A 26,152-nucleotide genomic window follows, 5' to 3' on the forward strand; every position below is an offset into this window, starting at 1 on the left:
GAAATAAATTTTAAAAATCAGTAAAAACACAGATCTAGGCAACACTGTCTTTGAACTTAATATAACAGATTTGGTTTAGGACATTCTACTCATATTTTCTTTTAGTGCACATAAAGCATTCCTGAAGATAGACAACAATCTGAAATGCTAAATAAACTTAAAAAAAATAAGACTTAAATTTATATAAAGAATAATAATTAAACTCAATACCAAAATAAATCTAGAAAATCATCATATATTTATAAAAATTCATATCTTAAAAAAGATTTAATTACAGGAATATCAGAAAATATTTTAAACAGTGACAATGAAAACATCAAAATTTATGTGATCACTATTTAGAAGAAAATTAACTGTATCTAAATGTTCATCTTATTAAAGATGAAAGGTTTATAATAAATAATGTAAGCATCTATTTTAAGAAACTAGAGAAAGAAAAATTGAATTAAATGTAAAAAAAGGGAAGTATAAAGATGAAACTAGAATTAAATAAAAATAACAATGAATGAATAGAGTAAACCAATATATACAAAAGTTAGTTCACGGGAGTCTGGCAGTAGTGCAGCGGGCTAAGCGCAAGTGGCGCAAAGTGCAAGGACTGGCAGGATTCCGGTTGGAACCCCTGGCTCCCCACCTGCAGGGGAGTCGCTTCACAGGCTGTGAAGCAGGTCTGTAGGTGTCTGTCTTTCTCTCCTCATCTCTGTCTTCCCCATCTCTTTCTATTTCTCTCTATCCTATCTAACAATGACATCAACAATAATAATAAAAATCAACTACAACAACAATAAAAAACAACAAAGGCAACAAAAGGGAAAATAAATGAATAAATATTAAAAAAAAAAGTTGAGTCTCTGAGGAGGTTGAAAAAAGATGTCTCAGGGGCCAGGCGCTAGCACAGTGGGTTAAGCACATGTGGCGCAAAGCACAAGGACTGGCCTAAGGTTCCATGTTTGAGCCCTGGTTCCCCACCTGCAGTGGGGAGGGTGGTTTACAGGTGGTGAAACAGGTCTTCAGGTGTCTGTCTACACTCCCCCTCCCCATCTTTCCCTCCTCTCTTGATTTCTCTCTGTCCTATCAACAACAATAACAGCAACAATAATAGCAACAATGATAAACAACAAGGGCAACAAAAGGCAAAAAAAAAGGCCTCCAGGAACAGTGGATTCATAGTGCAGGCACTGAGCCCCAGCATTAACCCTGGAGGCAAGAAAAAAGAAGTCAGCCTGGAGCAGTGGAGCAGTGAAGCAGTGGAGGTGACAAAAATAAAATAGATAAACAAACAAAATCTCAAGATAGACTAGTCAAGAATAGAAAAGAGAGAACATGGGCTGGGAAGAGAGATCAGCTAGTAGGGCACACTTTATCATGAATGAGGACACAGGTTCAAACCCACAGCCACTGTATAAGAGTATTATGCAAAGAGAAAGCCTCAGGAGCTGTGGAACAGTGTTATAGTATTTCCCCTTCTCTCTCTCTCTCTCTGTCTCTCTCTCTCATTTCTGTCTCTTAGCCTTTTTCCTAAAGCAGAGAATAAAGGTTCTCTGGGAACAGTGAAATCTTGTTGGTATGAAGCCCCAGTGAAAACCCTGGCAGATACAATGAAAAGGAAAGAAGTCGTGAATTATTATGATAGAGGTGACATAATTCAACCTAGGAATATTAGAAGAACAATAAGGGGATATTGTAAATAACTTCATTAATATACTTGATAAATTGATAAAATGGGAAAATTTCTTCAAAAGCACAATTCTTGTTAGTCCAAATAATTCTGTTTATCAAAGAACGTGTTTTATTTGCATTTCAGAATCCTTCCATCAAGGTAGCAAGAGGTTAAAATGGCTTCAGTGTTAAACTCTGACAAATATTTAATGGGAATGAGCTGGGAGGTGGCTCATCCGGTTGAATGCACATGTTATAATTTACAAGGACCCGAGTTCAAGCCACCAGTTCCTAGTCCCGACCTATGGGGGTAGAGGGTGTGTAGGAGGGTAGGGAGAGGGTTTTCACAAGCAGTGAAGCAGTACTGCAGTACTGTCTTTCCCACTCCCCTCTCAGTTTCTCTCTGTCTGTATCCAATAGATAAAGAATATTTTAAAATATTTAGTTGGGAAAATATAAATTAAGAAGAAAAGAAGGGGGTAGGTATGCTCTGATTCGTTTTAGAAGGCTATTACTACCCTGATAAATAAATTTAACAAAAACAAAGTGTGCAAAGAAAGTTAAAGACTAATATCCTGTTTAAACACAGACATAAATTTATTTGTCATAAATCTATTTCATAAACATCTATGTGAAAATATATAATCTATCAATTTAGCAGGAAATACAAAGAAAATTTATCATGACGAAATTACTGTCATGTAGTGCAGTTACCCCTGTAGTGCAAGGTTCACTCAGTTTTTGAAATCAGCATAATTTATTACATGCAAAAAGGCAATAATTTCAATAGTTACAGAAAAAAATGACAAAATTAGTATCTTTTCATTTAAAAAACTCTCTTCAAACAGGAAAATTAGGGAATTTCCACAAACTATTAACAAATGTCTACAAAACCATGGCTAACATCATATTTAATAGTAAAGGACAGATTTTGTTGTAGTTTACGAAAGTTGCTTTCTATGACCAGAAACAAGGTAACAACAATATTTGTTCTTTTTTTTAAAAAAATTATTTATTATTGGATAGAGACAGAAATTGAGAAGGGAGGGGTGATAGGGAAAGAGACAGAGAGACACCTGCAGCCCTGCTTCACAACTCATGAAGCTTTCCTCCTCCAGGTAGGGACCAGGCACCAGAACCCAGGTCCTTGCACACTTAACCAGGTGCACCAGTACGTGGACCCTCAACAATATTTGTTCTTGTCATGTCTGTTCAACTTGGAGGTCCTAGTCATGACAATAAGGCAAGTATAAGAAATGAAGGTATATAGCTTGGAAAGAAAAGCAAAATTGTTTTTATTTGCTAATAACAGAAGCACCACATAAATATATGAAAATATATAATTGAACAATATGAGTATGAGAGAAGTTTGACTTCATTAGTCAATAGGGAAATTAAAACAATTTTGAAATATGAGCTTCTTTTCATATTTGTAAAGTCAGTAGAGTTTTTAATGTAGAGGACTGCAAAATGGTAGTCATCTGGAAATATTTTCAGTTTTTAACAAATTTAAATAGACACTCCATTTGATAAGTCCAATCATAGGTATTTATCCAAGAGAAGAAAAGATAATAGTCACAAAAACATCTGTCTGCAAATGTTTATGGCATTTTTATTTTTAATAGCCAAAGAATTAGAAACAAATATCCATCAATTTGAAATTGAGTTAAACAGTTGTGGCGTAAACATATAATGGGAAATTGCTCATCCAAACAAACAAACAAACAAATGCTGACTCATGAAACATACATAGATAGATATCAGAGGCATTGTGCTAAGTGAAAGAACTCAGAAACAAAAAGATACTGTACAAAGTATCCATTCACTTAATAAAATCTGTATTACAGAAATGTCAAAACTATATGGGCAGGAAACAAATCAGTGAATCCCAGTGGTTGGAGCAAGGGTGGAAGGGGCCTGAGACATGAAGGAACTCTTCAGTATAATAGACATCTTTGACATCATGATGGTGAGAGAGATTACAAGACTATAAATAATGTCATAACTTTTTAAATTAAAAAATAAAAGAGGATGCTGGAAATCCCACACAGAATCAGTGAGATAGATAGGAAAATAAGCATAAGGCTAAACTTCTAGAAAAACATTTCACAAATTTATGGTGACTTGATGAGGATTTTGAAGTTTGCATATGCCGTGTCTCTAGATTTGCTGTTTGGAACTGCACCTCAGGAAATCATTTCTGAATATAGGTGCTCTGGCATCCTGTTAGCCCTTGGTTACTGAAGAATGTTTTGTGAATGAAAGGAAGAAGTCAAGGATAAAGTACTGAAATAACATTGAAAGAGGACTCATAACACCATGCACATATAATATTATATGCCATGGGGCACAGAATACATATGATTATTTTGTGCTTAAACTAGAAAACAAGAATGCATAATGTTTGGTAATATTTGTATAAGAAGAATAAAGTATATTGCTTATCATGGCCTAAAATGAGGTAGCAATTTATTTATAGTCCTGCAAATTAAAAAACATATATTTTACCAGTTTATAGTGGCTATCTACACTGATAAAACTGGCCAGATAATTTATCCTTCTTTTAATTTAATACTGTGCCCTTGACCAAAATATAATTTAATGCTAATTGACATAAACATTTTTTTCTGTTGAGATGGCAGTTTAAAAACAATATAATGAATATAATGATAAAGATGGGTAATTTAATATGATTAAATTTTAGTTAAATATGAGAGGAAGTGATCTGTTCATTTAAATCACTGATAGAGATTTGTGGTATTCTATAGTTTTCATCATACAATGAGGTATATAAATGAATAATTTTTATTATTTTGAAATTTATCTTAGTCTCCTGGAACTACAGAACTTGAGCACGATTAATGAATTTTATGTTACTTTTTTTTTTAATGCACGAAAAGCAACATTTACATTTTGTGTCTATTGATAAGGACAACATAAGTCTTTCAGAATGTCCTAAGATCCTCTTGATGCTTTCCATACTGTATTCTCAGAGGGCAACTCTGGCAGTTGGGCTGATCCTGGAACATGAGCACATGCTCCAGAGACATCAGTGAACACTCTTGTTTTGAAATCTCATTTGGATTGCTGAGGCCAGTCCCCATTCTGAAGCTCAGGTGTTGTGAGTGATGAATTTGCAGCAGAGGTTTCATGCCCCTTGAGTCTAGTGGTTGGCAGATAACACTGTAAAATGTATTTTGCTACCAGCATCTTTTCCTTTGACATGTATTTCTTGGTCAGAGAAAGAATGACTTTCTTTTTAGCTTTAAATCTTAGGAAATGGGGGCCTGGAGAAAGAGTACAGACAACTGTTGTTTATGACTTCAATTCCTCAGAGGAAATGGGGTTATGTTCATTATGTTTTTCTTATTTAATTGCTCAGAATCATTCAGAATTCATGAGTTGATTTAATTTTTCTTAGGTGAAAATGCTAAGGAAAGATTCAAGTCTGCAAAATGCAACCAGTACAACTCTTAAATTATGCATTTTACATGTAAATAATGCAGATTGTAAGGTATTTTAAATGAATTTTTAATCCAATATTTAACATTAAAATTTAAATTCTTGCCTAGAATTTCAAACACAGAAAGGCATTCAAAGGAAATCCAGTTTTTAGCTATTTATTTAATAAGATAAAAACAAATAGGCATTGAAAGTATGTAAAAAACACCCATTTTCCTCTTCTTACTCTTTCTAGAAATTTTCGATTATACTCTTATCAGTATGTTAAACAGAAATTCCCAAAGCACAATCACAAAGCAACTTTGTCTTCTATATCCCTTTAAATTTATTCAGGATCCAGTTTTTCTTTGCCTAAGTGAAAACTTAATGTTACACAACTATTTTGATTTCCTGAGTTTAAAAATAAAGCAAAACAAAACAAAATTCAGTTGACAGAAATATATGTACAGTTCCCAGTATGCCCAAAATTCACCCTCTTAAGAATCAAGTGGTCGGCCCATAGTTTGCTTCTAATAGAGGACTCATTGCAAAGTCTTCTTAGACTTTCTGTTTGTGTATTCAGTTTCATATACATATACATGCATACATATTGGGTTGTCAGAAAAGTCATGATAGATTTTGGCATAGAAAAATCTTTGTATATGCATGTTCATATATATATTACCATACTTACCACCACAATTTCTGTGCCACTGCACTTATAGAAAGCCTATCTGTAATCCTTGCAAAGCTCCCATCTAGTAATCATCATAGTTTCAGAGTCTAAGCTTCAGTTACACTATTATTGTATTTGCCAGTTCATTTGTTTTGGTTATCCATCTTCCACGTATGAGTGAAGTCATTCAGCAGTTATCTTGCTTATTTTGTTTCACTTAGCATGATGCCTCCAAGTCCATCCATTTAGTCCCCAAAGACACAATGTTATCTTCTTTAAAAATTTTTGGAACTCTGGAAGTCAAGTACACAGTTGGTATTACAACATTTTTCAAGCCTTTATCTTGGGCGTTTACTATTATCATGTGAAAGTTGAAAGAGTGAAATTGAATGAGTTCAGCACTCTGTGTTTATTGTGTGCTTATAGTAATGGAACAGATCCTATGAAGTGCTGCTGTGCTGTCTCCTAGACCCAATAGCGAAGTTGTTAATAGATGGTATAGGAAGATGTCTTAAAGTATAACAATAAAGTATGATTACAGATTTGAATAGTATTAGTATTGACGGGAACACTGCTTTCTGTGACCCTGATCTAGTTTGTGGGACTTGGAAACTCTTCTGTGAAAAGGTGACACTTGAGCTTATTATGTAGTGTGAGTAGGAGGTTACTACGTAAAGGTATTGGAGTTTGGAACAAAGTACACCAAATAGAGGAATAACAGAGAACACAGAAGAGACCCTGACTTAAGATGTCAGGAGGAGCCTAGTTAGTAAAAATTGATCAAATTTAATCATGAATTGAGTCTAAGGGGTAAGAGAGGATAAGAGAGCAGATATAATCCTGGCTGATATAAGACTGACTGACTATTCCACTTGCCACTATTCGGAACACTGGAAATGAGCCAGATAGGAAACAGAGTTGGAGATAGTGGTCAAGAGTTTAATCTTGGACAGATTAATTTGAGGTGCCTTGATAACTATACAAAGATGTCCAGAAGAAATTTGGGGTAGATAGATTTGGAACCCATCAGGATATATATGAGAATTGGTATCCAAAAATGGATGAGTCTGTAGGAAGAAAGTTTAGAATAAGAAAATTAATGCCAGCATTTCATAGTCATATAGAGAAGCCTGAAATAGCAGAGGTGGCCAAGAAATACCCAGAAGTAGAAGAAGAAAACTAGAAATAGCGGCTGGAGAGAGAAACAGAGGTTCACTGTCTCCATTCTGAGCATCTACTAATCCTTTATTGAAATGCTCTTACATTTTGGTTAAGTTTCCCAACTGCATCTTTGTCTTTCATTCTTAGTTTATATTGGTTTTTATTTCTTTTTTATGATTATAAACAATATCAGACATTGTTTTAGGGGGGGATATTCCCTTCAGTTCATACATGAGGAAGAATAAAATGGAGATTTTGTTGCCAAATTTGGTTTCCAAACTTAAAGACATCTTCACTGACACTTTTCATAATAATTGCAACAAATATACTCCCTTAACCGACTTCTGCCCCATGAAGTACCATGGTTTGCCTGTTCACTTCATATTTTATGATTAAATAGCCTTTCTTTCTGATTCTTACTGCCTGAGACTCTTCCAACTTTCATTTTCAAAACTTAGAAACTATCCCTAGTATTATTTGACTCAGAGGCTTTCTGATATTACCAAGTGCTTTATATTCTGTCACAGATGACTTATTTTATGAAACATTTCATCTTACTAATTTAACTTCTGAGAACATCAGCAGCCAATATGTGAGAAACATGAAGTTCTATAGAAGGAAGGTGTTATGTACATTTAATTTTTAGATGATTTATAATTATAACAGTATGTTTTTGTGTTACTTTACAGAAGGGGATTCAGGTATCACTTCAAAGTAAGACACTTTGAGATGCTGCCATGGACTTAATGTATTTTTTTATGATTAGAATAGCTTCTTTGCTCAATCTCTCTACCTCTCATTTAGTCTCTTTTTATTCCCATAATTTCCTATAGTGCTGGGATAAGGGAAGAGGAAAAATATTCTTTTTAATGGAGCTAATAGTTGATAGGAATTTATTTCCTTTTTAGAAAATTGGTGTTATTGAGGTGTAATTTACATTCATAAACATGACCTTAAATTTTGCACTTTATTTTTTGTAAACTTATAGTTGTACACCTATCACAAAAATCCAGTTTTAGAAGGTTTTTTTTTTTAGTCACTCCAAAAATTGGACTCACTGACCTATTTACATCAGTCCCTGTATTTCCCTATCTAGCCCCTGGCAGCCACTGATTTGCTTCTTATAAATTTGCTTTTTATCTCTAGCCTTTAAAATTTTTTTTCTTTATTGGGGGCTAATGGTTTCCAGTTTAAAGTAAAATACAATAGTTTGTACATGTGTAACACAGTTTCCCATATAACAATTCAGTCCCCACTAGGTCCTCCTCTGCCATCATGTTGTAGGACCTGAATCCTTCTCCCACCCCAGAGTCTTTTACTTTGGGTGCAATACACCATTTATTTAGGCTTTTACAACTGATTTGAGAGGTTCATTATTTAGTATTTTGCTGCTTTCTTTCTGAATAATTTTTCATTGCATGAACCACATTTTGTCTATTCATCAGTTAGTATTAGTATTATTTCCACATAGGGATCTTATGTGGCTAATGCTACTTAGTTTTAATTTTATTTGGAAAGATTCCTAGAAATGGAATTGATGAGTTGCATGATTTTTTATTATTAGTGAGTGAATAATGATTGGCAGGTGTCGGGCAGCCCCCCCTGCTCCATCCTCCATTGCCCACACTATGGTCTATTTACTTAATCATTGTTTTGCCTGAAAGATCACCACCTTTCATCTATCTTCTTTCTACCTCAAGACCCGCCCTGCCTGCAGGGTACATTAATCCTGCCAGTTAAAACCCTAGCAACCATTGCTATGGAAGGTTTCTACCTTCCTGCTCTTTCCTTTTCTCCACCCCCTTCCCTAGCCATTTCCTTTTCCAGCTTGTCACTTCCAGTTCGAAATATATAAAAGCGTTGTCTCTGATCAATAAAGACACGTTGCGTTCTTTATTTACCCATGTTGCTGAGTAAGCAGCAGCCCAGGTTGGTTCCGGTCGAGTTCTCTCCAACCCAGTGAGCACATGCCCGGGAAGAAACACCCTCACGCTAGCCTGGCAGGCAAGCTTATGGGACTAGAGGGGTACAGTTCCGTTCAAATCCCATCCCCTCCACTGGAAGGTTCTCTATTCTCTATTGCTGGGAATTTGGAACAAAAATCCTTATGGAGTGCAGGAGGTGGAAGGTCTGGCTTCTGTATTTGCTTCTCCATCTAGACATGGGCATTGACAGGTCCATCTATACCCCGAGCCTGTTTCTGTCTTTCTGTATAGAGCTTTTAGGAGGTGGGGTTTCCAGGACACACTGGTGAGGTTGTCTTCCCAGGGAAGTCAGGTTGGCATCATGGTAACATCTGCAACTTGGTGGCTGAAGAGCATTAAGATATAAGGCAAAACAAATTGTTTAATAATCAAGAACTCGGAGGTAAGAATATAGCAGATGAGAATTGGAGTCTTCATGTTGGCAGAAGCTGGAAAGTCCATTTGTATTTGCTAAAGTGGCTGTGCCATTTTGTATTTCCACCAGCAATGAGTGAGATTCTAGTTTCTCTACATCCTTGTTGGCACTTGCTTTTGACTTAATTATTAAAGCCATTACAGTAGGTGTGTAATCGTTTCTTATAGTGGTTTTAACATGAAGATGTTTTGTTTTTATTTCCTAAGGCATTTTGTAGTTGTTATTAACAGTGGCTTACAGGATTGTGAGATTACAAAGTATAGTCCCACAGTACACGCACCACCAGAGTTCTATGCTGTCACTTTTCTGACAATAACTATCATAGTCCTCAGTCTCAGAGATAATTTTTTTAGTTTTGGTTATTTTATTATTTTTAAAAGCTTATGCATCTCACCTTTTCTTTTAAAAAATATTTTATTTATTCCCTTTTGTTGCCCTTGTTTTATTGTTGTAGTTATTAATGTCGTCATTGTTGGATAGGACAGAGAGAAATGGAGAGAGGAGGGGAATGGACAGAGAGGGGGAGAGAAAGACACCTGTAGAACTGCTTCACCACCTGTGAAGCGACTCCCCTGCAGGTGGGGAGCTGGGTTATCGAACCGGGATCCTTATGCTGGTCCTTGTGCTTTGCACCACCTATGCTTAACCCGCTGTGCTACCGCCCGACTCCCGCATCTCAGTTTTCCAGATTTCACATGAGTGAAACTATCTACTAGTTGCCTTTCACCTTTTCATTTATTTTACTAAGCATAATCACCTCCAGTTCCATTCACTTGTCCTGAAGAATACAATATCATCTTTTTTTGATTGCACAAAAGTATTCTGACGTATATCCCGTAACTTCTTTATCCAGTTATCTCTTGAAAGGCACTCAAGCTACTTCCATTCCTTGGCTATAGTGAATAATAAAGCTGTGAAACATAGGGGTACTTATTCCCCCTTAAAATTAGTGTTTTTCCCCACTATTATTGTATTACTATTGATGTATTTTTGTAGTTCTTTCAGTAGGTGGTTGATGTGTTTAGATGGACCCTCATTGGGTGCATAGATGTTAATAATTGTTAAATCTTCTTAGTTGATTGATCCTCTAATCATTATGCAATGGCCTTGCCTATCTTTTTATTATTTCATTTAATTTAAAGTCTGTTGTGTCAGAGATGAGAATAGCTGTTCCTGCCTTTTTTTGTGGTATATTAGCCTATATGATAGTTTTCCATCCTTTCACTTTAAATGATTTTGGTCATTCTTCTAAGTGTGCATTGATATACAAACTTGTAATTTGTGTTTTAATTTGGAATTCCAAGATGCTATAAGATGTGGAACTTCTTTTCATATTCTTCTAAGTTGTATCTTCTTTGGTGAAAATTCTATTAAGATCTTTGGCTCCTTTATCATTTTACTTGGAAATAATGATTGGTATAACAGTTGTTGACACATTGGTAGTCTCTTATACTCCAGTGGTGGATATCTACACACGACGCACACCACCAACCCAACCCAAAGCCCTCTTCACCATTATGCAGTGGATACTCTGTCTTTTCCCCATCTCCTCCTAGTACAGAGTCCTTTGCTTTGCTATAATATGCTCTACCTAGTCTTTGGTTCATTTTTTAAATCAAGTAATTTGTTTCTCTCTTAATCTTATTACAGTTATCCTTTCAGTTTTTGAGTTATTTTTTGTAGTAATATTGCTTTATAATAGTAAGTTTTATGTGTACTAATTCAAAATCAATATGTATATATACTTCATTAGGTGCATCTATAGTCGAAAGGTTTTTTTGTTGTTGTTTTATTTAGTTCACTCATTTATGTGTTCTTTACATGCCACAAAAGTAAAATCAGTATTTGTTTTTCTTTTCTTTTTAGATTTATTTATTTATTCCCTTTTGTTGCCTTTGTTGTTTTATTATTGTAGTTATTGTTGTTGTTCTTGATGTCGTCGTTGTTGGATAGGACAGAGAGAAATGGAGAGAGGAAGGGAAGACAGAGAGAGGGAGAGAAAGATAGACACCTGCAGACCTGCTTCACCACCTGTGAAGCGACTCCCCTGCAGATGAGGATCTGGGGCTCTAATCGGGATCCTTCCGCAGGTCCTTGCACTTTGCGCCACACATGCTTAACCCACTGCACTACCGCCCAACTCCCCTTGTTTTTCTTTATATGATTTATTTCTCTTAGCATAATACCATGAACCATAATAACATGCTTCATCTGATGTTACAAATTGTAGAAATTCAGATATTCATCTTTTTTGTCAAATCATCAGTTGATTGCTATTTAAGTGATCACCAACTTTTGATTATTATAAGTAAAACTGTAAGGAACACAAGAGTGAATATATCACTTCAAATTGGTGTTTTGAAGTTAATGTGTAGATGTGTAGTATCTTGGTCTTATGTAGTGTCTGTTTTCAACTTAATGAAAAAAAAATATATATATATATATATCACTTTATTTAAAGATCAGTTCAATTTGCATTCCAATTCAACTGTGTACAAGTGTTCCCTTTTCTCCATATCCTCTGTAATGCTTGTTTCCTGCTTTTTGGCTATTATACAATAGTATTTCTTACAAGTGTGAAGTGAAATGTTGTTTTGCATTTTCCTAATAAGAGATGCTGAACATCTTTTCATGAGCCTTTTGATCAACTTTATGTCTTCTTTGGGAATGCTTTCAACTTCCCACAGAATATAAACTAAAATAAACTGTTATTATGTATCTACTTCTGTTTCTTACCTACTTTTTTTTTTTGCCTCCAGGGTTATTGCTGGGGCTCAGTGCTTGCACTACAAATCCACTGCTCCTGGAGGCCATTATCCCATTTTGTTGCCCTTGTTGTTACCCTTGTTGTCATTATTATTGTTGTTGTCATTGCTGTTGTTGTTGTTGGATATGGGTTGCTTCACTACCCATAAATCGACCCCCCTGCAGGTAGGGAGCTGGGGGCTCGAACCTAGATCCTCACACTGGTCCTTGCACTTTGCACCATATGTGCTTAACCTGCTGTGCTCCCGCTAGACCCCCAAAGTTTTTCAAAGGTTTATTTCACATAGTATCAAGCCTCAAACATAAACAATTCCATACAATTCCCATCACCAGAGTTCTGTAGCCCAACCCCCTCCATTGGAAGTTTCCCTATTCTTTTTTGGGGGGAGCAGTCAGTTTTTTAAAAATTGATTTAATACTGATAGACAAGACTGTAGGCTAAGACAGTACAATTCTATACAATGCCCACCATCAGAGTTCTGTATCCCATCCCTTTAGAAGTATGGACCCAGTATTGTTATGGGGTGCAGAAGCTAGGAGGTCTGTCTCTGCTGGACATGGGCATTGGCAAGTCAATCCATACTGCCAGCCTGTTTCTGTTTTTCCCTGGTTAGGTAGGGCTCTGGAGAGGTGGTGTTACAGTACATATTGGTGAGGTCTTCTGCCCAGGGAAGTGAGGTTGGCATCATGATAACATCTGCAAGTTCGTGGGTGAAAAAGCAATAAAATACAAATCAGAACAAATTGTTTAATAATCATGACCCTATAGGTAAGAATATAGAAGATGGGAGGCCGAGCCAAAATGACGACTTGGAGGCAACACCTGGTGTGAGCTCTGGATAAAAGCAGCTTTCAACTTGGGATTCTGGGGAGAGGGAAGGATTTCAGACCATCGGTGGTTCCAGATGCTACTGTGATGCCAACCAGACTTCCATGGGCAGATGGCCCCACCAATGTGTTCTGGAACCCCGCCCCACCAGGGAAAGAGAGAAACAGGCTGGGAGTATGGATCGAATTGTCAATGCCCATGTTCAGCAGGGAAGCAATTACAGAAGCCAGACCTTCCACCTTCTGCACCCATAATGTCCCTTGGTCCATGCTCCCAGAGGAATAAAGAATAGGAAAGCTAGGGGGTTGGGCAGTAAGGATCCTGGTTTGAGCCCTAGCTCCCCACCTGCAGGGGAGTCACTTCATAAGCGGTGAAGCAGGTCTGCAGGTCTTTCTCTCCCCCTCTCTGTCTTCCCCTCCTCTCTCCATTTCTCTCTGTCCTAACAATGACAACATCAACAACAATAATAACTACAACAACAATAAAAAACAAACAAGGGCAACAAAAGGGAAAATAAATAAATTACAAAAAAGAATAGGAAAGCTATCAGGGGAGGGCATGGGATATGGAGTTCTGTTGGTGGGAATTCTATGGAGTTGTACCCCTCTTACCCTATGGTTTTTGTTAGTGTTTCCTCCTTTTTATAAATAAAAATTATATATAAAAAGAATATAGTAGATGAGAATTGGGTCTTTATGTTGGGAGGATCTAGGAAGTCTATTTTAGGTATATTCCAAGGGGCCAATGATATTTCTAATTTTTGTAAGCCCTCTGGGAGTATGGACCAAAGATCTTTATCGGTTGCGGAAGGTGTGCGGTCTGGTTTCTGTAATTGCTTCTCTGCTGGACATAGACATTGACAGGTCGACCCATACCCCCAGCCTGTTTCTATCTTTCCTTGAATAGACATAGTCCCTAGGTTAGATTGATGGTGTTTACAGTCAGTGGTATTTATATAGTTTCCCCATATTTGGGAACTACTTTATTCCCTGATACAGCTTTCTGCTCCTATTCCCAATTCTGACACCGTCTTTCCAGACAATAATTTTAGTCCACCTGCATGTTAATTGTGGGTCTTAGGCAAAAATTAGTAACATCATGGGCCCCTTAGAATATACTTAAAATTGACTTCCTAGCATCTTCCAACATGAAAACCCTAAATCTCATCTACTATACTCTTACCTTCAGGTTCCTGATTATTAAACAGTTTGTTTTGCATTATATCTTAATGCTGCTTTTCAACCACAAGTTGCAGATGCTCCTATGACGCCAAACAGACTTCCCTGGGCAGATGACATCACCATTGTCCTGGAGCCCTACCTTTTCCTTACTTTTTAAACCAGTTGACTCTGTTACTGAGTTTTGTGAACTAACTGCATATTCTAGATATTGATTCACTGACCCTTGTATGATACACAATATCTTCTTCTGATTCAATAGGTTGTATTTTCATTCTAATGAAAGTTTATTTTGCTCTATATAAAAAAATTAGGGGCCAGGTGGTGGTGCACCTGGTTGAGCACACACATTACAGTGCACAAGGACCCAGGTTTGAGCGCCTGGCCCCCACCTGCAAGGGGAAAGCTTCACAAGTGATGAAGCAGGGCTGCAGGTGTCTCTCCCTCTCCATCACCCCCTTCCCTCTCAATTCTGCCTGTCTCTGTCCAATAAATAAATAAAGATAATTAAATGAATTTTAAAAAAGAAAAAGATAAATTAAAGAAAACTCATTAATTTTTTTTTTAGTTTGATGTAGTTAAATTTAGTTTTTGCTACCCGCCCCCCCCCCACATTTGGAGCTAAGTTCCTAAAGACATCTCTGCAGTCAAAGTATAGGATGGATTGCCTATATTTTCTTTTATGTAATGTATAGTTTATGGTCTTAAATTCAGGTTTGTAATCCAGTTTAAACTGACTTACATATGGTGTGAGATAGTGATCTGATATCATTCCTTTTAAATGTGTTTGTTCAGGTTTTGTAAAAACCACTTTAGACTTCCTCGTTCTGTCTACTCTTGACGCCTTTGTAGTAGTTTTCAGTGTGTGATTTTATTTTATTTTAATTTTTGAGCTTTTACTTGTGTTATCATTGATCGATCTGCATTCCAGTAAGCATGTTGTTTTGATTACTATTACTTTGTAGAATGGATTGAAATGGGAAGGATTTCTCCATCTTCCTTACCCCCATTCTCAGAGTTGCTTTTGTTATTTTGTGCCTTTTATACTTTTAAATATGTTTCATGAGGTGGTTTTTTTTTTGTTATATTTTTTGCTTTTTTTGTGAAGAATGTCATTGGCTTATTAATAAGGGCTGCAGTGAATCTTTGATGTGAGTTGTACTGTATCTGCTTTGACATTAATCCATAATGGCTTCTGTTCTTTTTCCCCCAGTAGTAGTATCTTGTAGTTTTTAGTATACAGATCTTGTACTTCTTTTGTGAATTTTACTTCAATATATATGGTACTTCTTATTTTGATTGGGGGAAATTAAGTTATTTTTCTCATTTCTCTTTCTGTCACTTACATGTAGAAATGCAATAGATAATTGTCTTACTTTTGTAGCATGTCATTTTATGGTATTTATTATTTCTAATAACTTTTTACTAGAGCCACTGGGATTTTCTATGTATATCATATTGTCACCTGCAGTAATGATAGTTTTTCTTTCCTATTTGAATACTTTTTGTACTTTTATTCATGTACTTGTGTACTGTATTCAATATAGTAGTGAGTACGAACATCCTTGTCATTGGCCTTACCTTGGAAAAGTTTTCAAATCTTTACAACTGACACAGTGTTGGTGTGGCTTTGACATAGATGGTCTTCATTAAGTAAGGCACATTCCTTCTATAATGATTTTGCTGAAGATTTTTATCATAAAGATGTTGAATCTGTTGGATTGGTAAATAATGCATAATGCTTATCCAAAGTGACTTTCATGCCTGAGGCTTCAAAGTACAGGTTTAGACCCCACACCACCATAAACCAGAGCTGAGAAGTGCTTTGGTTAAAAAAAAAAAAAAAGATGTTGGATTCTAGCAAATGAATTTTCTGCATTTATTGAGATGATTGTGTTTTTTTCTTCTTTTGCTGAAATGGCATACACTTCTGTTAGTTTGCATATATTTTGAAATATTCTTCCATCCCTAGAATTAATCATAGTTGATAATAGTGTTTAACTCTTGCAGTGTATTGTTGAACTAATTTTATTAGTAGTATTTTATTGAGTTTCATATCTATGTTTATCAGAACATAGTTTTTGTTCTTTTTTTTAACTTATTTTCTAGTCTGTTTTCAGAAACAAGAGAATGTTGATTTTTTAAAAATATTTTTATTTATTACTGGGTAGAGATAGAGAGAAATTGAGAAGGAGGTAGAGAGAGAGAGAGAGAGAAGCGAGGAAGACATGCAGCCTGGCATGAAGCTTTCCCCTTGTAGATGGGGATCAGGGGCTTGAACCTGGGTCCTTGCGCACTGTAGTGTGTGCGCTTGACCAGGTGTGCCACCGCCTGGCTCTTGAGAATGTTAATTTTTCGAATCTATTTAGTAGCTTTCTTTATTCATTTTTTTGGTAAAAGCTAGAGAAATATAGGTATGATTTATTTAAAAAAATATTAGTGATTTAATAATGATTAACAAGATTGTAAAGTAACAGGGGTACAATTACGCACAGTTCCTACCAACAGAGTTCAGTGTCCCATCTCCTCCATTGGAAGCTTCCTAGTCTTTATCCTTCTGGGACTGTGGACCAAAATTTTTTATGGGGTACCAGAAAGTGGAAGGTCTGGCTTCTGTAATTGCTTCTCAGCTGAACATGGGTATTGATAGGTCAATCCATACTCCCAGCCTGTTTCTAGTGGGGTAGGACTCTGGAGAGGTGAGACTTTGGGTAAGGTCATCTGCCCAGAAAGTCAGGATGGCATCATAGTAGTGTCTGCAACTTGCTGGCTTCTGAAAGGCAGTAAGATTTAATGCAGTAAAAATTGTTTAATAAACAGGAACCCAAAGGTAGGAATAGAGTAAATGAAACTAGGGGTCTGCATATGGGAAGAAACTAGGAAGTCTATTTTAAGTATGTTCTGAGGGGCTCATGACTTTGTAATTCTTGCCTGAGCCTGATAGTTAACATGTAGGTGGACTAAAAATATTGTCTGGGAAGATGTTATCAGAGTTGAGAATAGGGCTGGAAAGATGGATTAGGACAACGAGTAGCTCCCAAACATAAGGAAAATATACAAATACCATTGACCTGAGCTAGGGCCCATGTATATTCCCATTTAGCACAGAAACCTGAGGAATTACTTCTTTTAATGTTACTATAATGCACTAGTAAAGCCAGCTTTCCTCGGCTTAGTTTTTGGGAAGTTGCTTTTTTATATTTGTTTTTCATGGGGGGGGGTAGAGAGGAAGAGGAAAGAGAAAAATAGAAATAGGAAAGAGACACTGAAGCTTCCTGCAATGTGTTGGGGAACTGGGCTCAAATCTGAGGCACATACATAGCAAAGAAGTGCATTATTGGGGCCTCTTGGTGGCTGCACCTGGTTGAGTGCATATGTTAGAATGCACAAGGACCGAGGTTCGAGCCCCTAGTCCCCACCTACAGGGGGAAAGCTTTGCAAGTGGTAAAGCAGTGTTGCAGTTGTCTCTCTGTTTCTATATCCCCCTTCCCTCCTTATTTCTGGCTATCTATATCTAATAAATAAATAAAGATAAACAAAAAAAGTGCACTCTTCTGGTGGGGATGTAAATTGGTCCAACCTCTGTGGAGAGCAGTCAGGAGAACTCCCAGAAGGTTGGAAATGGACCTACACTATGACCCTGCAATTCCTTTCCTGGGGATATATCCTTGGGAACCAAACACACCTATTTAAAAAGATTTGTGTATACCCATGTTCATAGCAGCACAATAGCCAAAACCTGGAGGCACCTAGGTGTTCAACAGCAGATGAGAGGCTGAGCAAGTTCTCTATATACACAATGGAATACTACTCAGCTATTAAAAATGGTGATTTTACCTTCTTCACCCCATCTTGGATGGAGTATGAAGGAATCATGTTAAGTGAAATGAGTCAGAAACAGAAGGATGAATATGGGATGATCTCACTCATAGGCAGAAGTTGAAAAAACAATAGCAGAAGGGAAAACACTAAGCAGAACTTGGACTGGAGTAGGTGTATTGCATCAAAGTAAAAGATGGGTGGGTGTGGGAGGGTAGGGCTCAGGTCCTGAAGCATGATGGCAGAGGAGGATCTAGTGGGGGTTGAATTGTTATGTGGAAAATTGGGAATTTTATGCATGTCCAAACTATTGTATTTTACTGTTGACTGTAAACCCCCCAATAAAGAAAATTTTAAAAGTACACCATTGAAGTGAGCTTTATTTGTATATTTTTTTGGATAACTTTTTCAGTATTCTGTGAGGAATTTGTTCAGTTTTTCTCCTTAGTTCTAATTCAGTCCTGAACTGAAATTCGGTCTTGAGAATTTTATTTCTTTTAGAGTATCCAGATTGTTACCATGAAATGATTATAATACTCTTTTACCATCCTTTTTATGTCTGTAATATCTGTTATATTGTCATCTCTTTTTCATTCATTTCTGCCCTTTTAATTCTTTGCTTCTACTGACTTGATTTTCTTTTCATCCTTTTTATAGCTTCATTAGGAATAAGCTTGTTTATTTGTGATTTTTACTTCCTGGGGTAGGCCTGCAGTGTTATAAACTTCCTTCTTAATATTGTTTTTGCTGTACTCCTGTAGCTTCTGATAATTCATATCTTATTCTCACTTCTTTCCAGGTACTTGGAAAAATTATTTTGCTGGTTATTTTTATATTGCTGTATATTTTTATATACTACTGTTTATTTTTTAAAATTATGTTTTTATTTTGCTTGGGGATCAAATGCAGGTCCTCAGTTGTGCAAGGTATGTGTTTTACCACTGACTTATCTTCCTGATCCCTCAGGTATTTTGTTTGTCTTATCTTTGATTGGCCCAAGAGTTATTTAATAGCATATCCTTTATTATCCACAATTTTATCATTTTTCTTCTTTTTCATTTTAATTTCTAGTTTCACTCTAGCATGATTCAAAAAGATGCCTGATGTGATCTCACTCTTCATACCTTTTTACAACATGTTTATTTATTTTTCATGAGAGATAGAGAAACTAAAGCTCAGCTCAAATGTGGCATATGGGGTCCTAGAGATTGAATCCGTGGCCTCTGGATTCACAAATGTATTGAAATTTGTCTTGTGTCAAAACATGGTTTGTGCTTGAGAATGTTCCATGACCACTTGAAAAGAATGTGTGTTTTTGTTTTTAATGTAGAAAGCTATACAAACATCTATTAATTCTGTTTTATAGACTTTTCTATTTAAGGTGCTTGTCTCATTGATAATTTCCTATCTGGATGATCTTTTCATTGCTTTAAGTAGGGTGTTAAATACCCCCAGTATTATTGTTGTGTTGTCACTGTCTCCCCTTAGGTCTTTTTTCTTTGTGTTTTTATTATTATTTTCCTTTTGCTACCAGGGCTATTGCCGAGGGTTGTTACATGCATAACGAGTTCCCTGCTCCCAGTAGCTAGCTTATTTTTTATCTTTGCTTTGCTTTGCTTTTCCTTTATTTTCCTTTTTTCTTTTCTTATACTTGATAGTTAGGGATAAATTGAGACTAGAGGAGGAGATAAAGAGGAAGAGAGAAAGAAACACCTGCACCCCTGTTTCATTGCTCATGAAGCTTCCGCCATGCAGGTGGGGACTGGGGGCTTGAACCTGGGCTCTTGAGCATTATAACATGTGCACTAACCAGGTCTTCCACTACCCAACCCCTAAGCATATTTTGCCTAAATATTTGTTTTATTTATTTCACATTGGATGGAGTTACATGAGGTGGGGTGAGGGGGTTAAGTTTCTTAATATTTGCTTTATATATTTAAGTGCTGCTATGTTGGATAGATTATATTTTAATGATTGTCATGTCTTCCTATTGTAATCATCCCTTTCTATTACCTAGTTGTAAATATCTCTTGAAAACCTATTTTGGCTGGAAATTTTTTTATGTGCTATAAATATAGTGACTTATTGACCACAATATAATCCATGGGTATTAGTTGCTTCAGTTGTAATTATTAAAAGGTACAGGTGTTTAAATAAAATGATAAGTATCACTGCTTCTGCCTTTTAAAACTTTCTGTTGGCTTAGAATACTGTTGGGTTGTTGGAAAAGTGCGAACGCGTTTTTGCATAGAAAAATATAGAAATGATCGCCCGGCAGTTTCCATCCCTTCACGTTAACTCTTGGTTGTTTTTTTATAGCTTTCAGGTCTCTTGTAGGAAGCATGCTGCTGAGCTTTGTTTTATAATCCATCCCACACTATTGTGTTTTTATTTTATTTTATTTTATTTTATTTTTTATTTAAGAAAGGATTAATTAACAAAACCATAGGGTAGGAGGGGTACAACCCCACACAATTCCCACCGCCCAATCTCCATATCCCACCCCCTCCCCCGATAGCTTTCCCATTCTCTATCCCTCTGGGAGCATGGACCCAGGGTCATTGTGGGTTGCAGAAGGTAGAAGGTCTGGCTTCTGTAATTGCTTCCCCGCTGAACATGGGCGTTGACTGGTCGGTCCATACTCCCAGTCTGCCTCTCTCTTTCCCTAGTAGGGTGGGTCTCTGGGGAAGCTGAGCTCCAGGACACATTGGTGGGGTCTTCAATCCAGGGAAGTCTGGCCAGCATCCTGATGACACCTGGAACCTGGTGACTGAAAAGAGAGTTAACATACAAATGCAGTGATGGGATGTACTCAGTGTCTCATGCCTGCATGATACCACTGAGTATTCTAAATTTTTTGTGCTTTAATTCAAGATAAGTTATATTACTTAGTTGGTCTTACCATCAGGATTATTTCTATGACTCCATCCATGCATGCCCCTTCCACTACTCCTCTTTTCATGGTAAACTAAAGTAAGAGAAACAACATAACACTGCTTTACCATTCATGATGCTTCCCCATGCAGGTGCTCTTAAGGGGTAGCTGGGGGCTTGAACCTGGGTCCATGTGCATGATGAAGTGTGCACTCAACCGGGTGAAGTATCTTACAGCCCCTACACATTTACTTTTACAGTGTGCTCTGACACTTGTACTTAGAAAAGTTATGGGCCCCCTAGAATATACCTAAAATAGGCTTCCTAGCTTCTTCCCACACAAAGGCCATCTGCTCTGTTTTTACCTTTAGGTTCCTGATTATTAAACAATTTGTTCTGCTTTATATCTTAATGCTTTTCAGCCACCAAGTTGCAGATGCTACCATGATGACAACCTCACCTCCCTGGGAAGATGACCTCACTGGTGTGTCCTGGAATCCTACCTCCTCAGAGCCCTACCCCACTAGGGAAAGATATAAACAGGCTGGGGGTATGGATCAACCTGTCAACATCCGTATTCAGCAGAGAATCAATTACAGAAGCAAGATCTCCCACTTTCTGCACCCCAAAAAGAATTTTGGTCCATACTCCTAGAGGGACAAAGAATAGGGAACCTCCAATGGAGGAGATGAGATATGGAACTCTGGTGCTGGGAACTGTATGGAATTGTACTCTTATCCAACAATCTTGTCAATCATTATTATGTCACTAATAATAAAAAAGATACAGTCACAATTTTGTCAAAAAATTTGGGGGGATGGCACACCTGGTTGAGCATATATGTTACAGTGCTCATAGACTCGGGTTCAAGCCCCCAGTCTCCACCTGCAGGGGGAAAGCTTTGCAAGTGGTGAAACAGGGCTGCAGGTGTCTCTCTGTTTCTCTCTCTTTCTACCACCTACTTCCCTCTCAATTTCTGGCTGTCTCTATCCAATAAATAAATAAAGATAATAAAAATCTAAAAAAAATGTTTGGTTTATTTCTCATCTCAGTAATATTTCTAATTTTCTCAGACCCTGTTAAATGAGTCCTTCCATGTTGTATCTGATTCTGGTGTAATATCAGATATTGTCTTACAAAACAGAGCATGTGTCCTCCAAATGATTTACTTCTATTTTCTAAGAGGGAAGGGAATGACCTGGTTTTTGTTTGTTTCTCATTTTGACAATGACTAGTCAATAGTTGTTAGGTGACTGTCAGGTTAATTCATTTATATTACTGATAGTGCAAATGCATAAACTTTCTTGAGGGAATCATATTCCTGTCAGAAGGGACTGACACATAACTTTCTGACTTCCTCTGTAGGTGTAGCTGCTTCCTTGGAGGTTTCTGAGAGCCCCGCGAGTATACAGGTAGCCAGAGGACAGACAGCAGTCCTGCCCTGTACTTTTTCTACTAGTGCTGCCCTTCTTAACCTCAATGTCATCTGGATGGTCATTCCTCTCTCCAATGCTAACCAGCCTGAACAGGTACTTGTTTTTCATACTGTGTTGCCTCTAAAATATTAATCTTTGTGGAAGAGAATGTTTAATGGGTACATATTTAATTTCTGCAATTAAGTGATCACCAGAGTTATCACCAATTTTTTTTTTTGTTACTTTGAGATTCTTAGATTAGAAATAAGAGTATTCTGATGTTAACACAGTCTACTACCTACTACTTAGTTATTTCTATGTGTCTAAAGGAAATGCAGTAGGCAGTTTATTTATTTCACTCTCTTTCACAGGTTATTCTATATCAGGGTGGACAAATGTTTGATGGTGCCACCCGATTCCATGGGCGGGTAGGATTTACAGGTACCATGCCAGCCACCAATGTCTCAATCTTCATTAATAACACACAGCTCTCAGATACAGGCACCTACCAGTGTTTAGTCAACAACCTTCCAGACCGAGGGGGCAGGAACATTGGAGTCACAGGCCTCACAGTTCTCGGTAAGTGGCAGGACATGTTTCAGGGACCTTTACTTTACTTATGAATCTTATTTCAACCATTTATACTTCTTCCTGTCTTCCTGCACCCTCACTATGCTTGTGTCCTTTCTCTGCTTTCTCTTCTGCCAGGATCTTTTTGCTTTCCTTTTAATTTCATGTAATTACAGAGAGGGAGAAAGAGGCAGAGACAAAGGAGGAGAACAACAACAAAAACAAAAACAACAAAAAACCAGAAAGAAAAGGCACCGCAAAGCTTTCATTGGTGTAGAAGACCCCATGTGGTCCTAAGGGCTTAATCTTAGATCTCCATACATAGCCAAGTGTGCGCTCTAATGGGGGAGCTATCTAGTGTACCAGAAATAATGCTTATTTCTAAATGATATTTCCCCCTGAAGATAGAGAGAGAGGTATAAAATGTCCTCAAAAGTGACCTCTCCTAGAAGTGATACAGACTTTGGTAGTGGTTAGTGTGGTGTGGAACTATATACCCTGTAACTTTTTTTTTCTCTTTAATATTTATTTATTTATTCCCTTCTGTTGCCCTTGTTGTTTTATTGTTGTTGTTATTAATGCCATCATTGTTGGATAGTATAGAGAGAAATGGAGAGAGGAGGGAAAGACAGAGAAAGTGGGGGAGAAAGACAGACACCTGCAGACCTGCTTCACTGCCTGTGAAGCGACTCCCCTGCAGGTGGGGAGCTGGGGGCTCCAATGGGGATCCTTAAGTGGGTCCTTATGCTTTGCACCACGTTTGCTTAACCTGCTGCACTACCGCCTGACTCCCACCCTGTAACCTTATAATCTTATAAACCGCTATTAAATCATTACTACATTTTTAAAATGGCATCTCCCTTAAGATTCTACAGTATAGGCTGTATTGTTGAAAGGAGTTGAATCAAGGTAGATATATCAGGAGCATGAAGCACAAGTTTCAGTACTTGTGAAAATAAGTCCATGCAGTACTGACTACAGTCATTATAGTCCTCAGCTTGTACCTGTTGTACTGCCATAACTTTAATAATGCATCCTTTAATTCTCAAGTATTCTTATTTAAATGATAAATATATGATCAATTTGGTCTCAATTCTGAGACCAAATAGATTATGACTTTTTCCAAGGTTACATAAACTTATTATTTTTTATTTTTTACCACCAGAGCACTGCTCATCTCTGGTTTTTGGTGATGAAGGGGATTGAACCTAGGACTTTGGAGTCTCAGGCATGAAAGTCTTCTTGCATAACCGTTATGCTTCTTGTATAACCGTTAAGGTTGTATAAACAGTAAGCAAAGAGTGAAATTGAAATGTCTTTACTCAAATCAGTACTTTTTCAGTAGTTAAAATAAATAGTAAGGGGCCAGGAGATAGCTCAACTGTCAGGATGTGCACTCTGCCACATAAAGCCCTAGGTTATAGCCCCGGCACCACAAAGGGGGCACTAGGGGAAGCTTCATGGCTGGAGGAGCAGTGTTGTAGTGTCTCCTCATCTTCTGCTGTCACTCTCTCCATATATGTCTCTGCCATCTCTAAAATAAAAGAAAAAAAATTGACCTAGGAGCAATGAACTTGTTCAGACATTAACTTCCAGCACCTCAAAAAATCGTGCTAAAATATATATATATATATAACAGAAACTTTACCATTATAACAAAAATCTAAGTGTAAAGCTCTATAGTTTTAAGTACATTTACATAGTTCTATAACCATTCTCCAGCACTGTTTCCAGAGTCAGGGAGATAAAACAGTTTTAGTGCATGAGACTCACATCCAAAAAATCTCAAATTAAATCCCTGGCACCCTTACTAGCCAGAAAAGAGTGGTGATCTGGTGAAAGGAAAAAGCCATAAAATGAAAGAATTGCTTTCATCTTGCCAAACCAGAGTTCTACACTCATTAAAATTTTTTTTCACTCTCTAAGCTCCTAGAGACCATTGTTTCATGTTTGTTTCTATGAACTTGATGACTATCCATACGTCATGTAAGTGGAATCACTAATAACTACTTTTGCCCATGATGGGTTTATTTTTCAGCATAATGTTTTAAAGTTCATCCATGTTGTGATATGTGATAAAATCTCTCTCCCTTTAAAGACTGAATAGTATTTAATTGTATAGATGAGCCATACTTTATTTACTCATTCATTCTTCTATGGGAATTTGGAAGTTTTCTACCTTTTAACTATTACGAATAATGCTGCTGTGAACATGGTTGTATTCACTAATATTTTCAGAGGCAGTATATTAACATGAAGGATCTAAGAATTTTGCTTAGATAAGATACCTTGAGAAACAAATAATGTAACCTCTTTTAATACTGTTAACAACTAAAGCTTTCAGTTAATGAAGCTGTTAAACTTGCATTAATGCTTAAGTCCTGTGCTTAGCACATAACTATCTGGTATCTGCATTCAGGAGAGAGTCTTCTGGTATGTGTTCTCTAAACAGTCTTATCTGAGGTTCTAAATACCTAGGATGTTGATATCTCCTCCAGCATTGTTTGGTTTACAGTAAACACATGCCTTATTGTTTACTCTTCCTATGACAGTTCCCCCTTCTGTCCCACACTGCCAAATCCAAGGATCCCAGGATGTAGGCAGTGATGTCATCTTGCTCTGCAGCTCAGAAGAAGGCATTCCTCGACCAACTTACCTTTGGGAGAAATTAGACAATACCCTCAAACTACCTCCAACAGCCACTCAGGGTATGTCTGATGTTGCTTTACCCATTTAATTAGTTAGTTATAAAAAATCCTGACTTATTTAAGGCTCACAGAGCATTTACTTAACTTTTGGAAAAAATAACATGCTGTATTTTTAACTGTTGTAAAAACCATCTGGATCATTTTATGTTTTCAACTTTATAGTGAATCAGACCATTTCTTTTCTCATAACTACATTTGTGAAATGCATCTCATCCAGTGGGAACTACAATTGGAAATTTTGTTCTTCTGGGGGAAGATTTGAAACTGTTAAGTGGTAGCTTCTTTGTCTACTGGACAACCCTTGAAGTTTATTATATCTGACAGTCTACTTCCTACTCTGACACAATTGCCCACTTTAAATGAGAAACATCAACATGGCCATGAGAGGGTTAATCATCCTGTTTTCAGCCTTGAGTTTAGTAGAGGAGGAAAATGGGGAGGTGAACAGAAAAGGCTTCAAATCATGGGCGACCCAGGTGTTGGTCACACCAGACAGGTAAAAACGGAAGAGACAACTATTATGGCTATTTTTACATGTAATTTCAGCTTTTAAATTTGTTAGTAAAAGATGTGCCCTTGGTAAATGTGTGAAATAAAAGGAGAAATTATAGAACTATATATGAAGGTCTTCTACTTCAAGAAAATAGAATTCAGCA

The 26,152-nt window shown here is 37.0% G+C and overlaps 1 protein-coding gene across 2 annotated transcripts in view; it reads left to right on the forward strand.

The window, feature by feature from the left end:
- Positions 1 to 26,152, forward strand: part of IGSF11 (immunoglobulin superfamily member 11) — a 184,526-nt gene that overhangs the window by 145,702 nt on the left and 12,672 nt on the right. For both annotated transcript variants that reach the window (XM_060198320.1, XM_060198319.1), the window contains 3 exons: positions 22,169 to 22,332; positions 22,590 to 22,797; positions 25,341 to 25,496. In XM_060198320.1, the coding sequence (XP_060054303.1) occupies positions 22,294 to 22,332; positions 22,590 to 22,797; positions 25,341 to 25,496 (403 nt within the window). In that variant the 5' untranslated portion in view covers positions 22,169 to 22,293. The remainder of the gene's footprint in view (positions 1 to 22,168; positions 22,333 to 22,589; positions 22,798 to 25,340; positions 25,497 to 26,152) is intronic.

This window comes from Erinaceus europaeus, chromosome 9, assembly GCF_950295315.1.
Source record: "Erinaceus europaeus chromosome 9, mEriEur2.1, whole genome shotgun sequence".
Taxonomy (NCBI): domain Eukaryota; kingdom Metazoa; phylum Chordata; class Mammalia; order Eulipotyphla; family Erinaceidae; genus Erinaceus; species Erinaceus europaeus.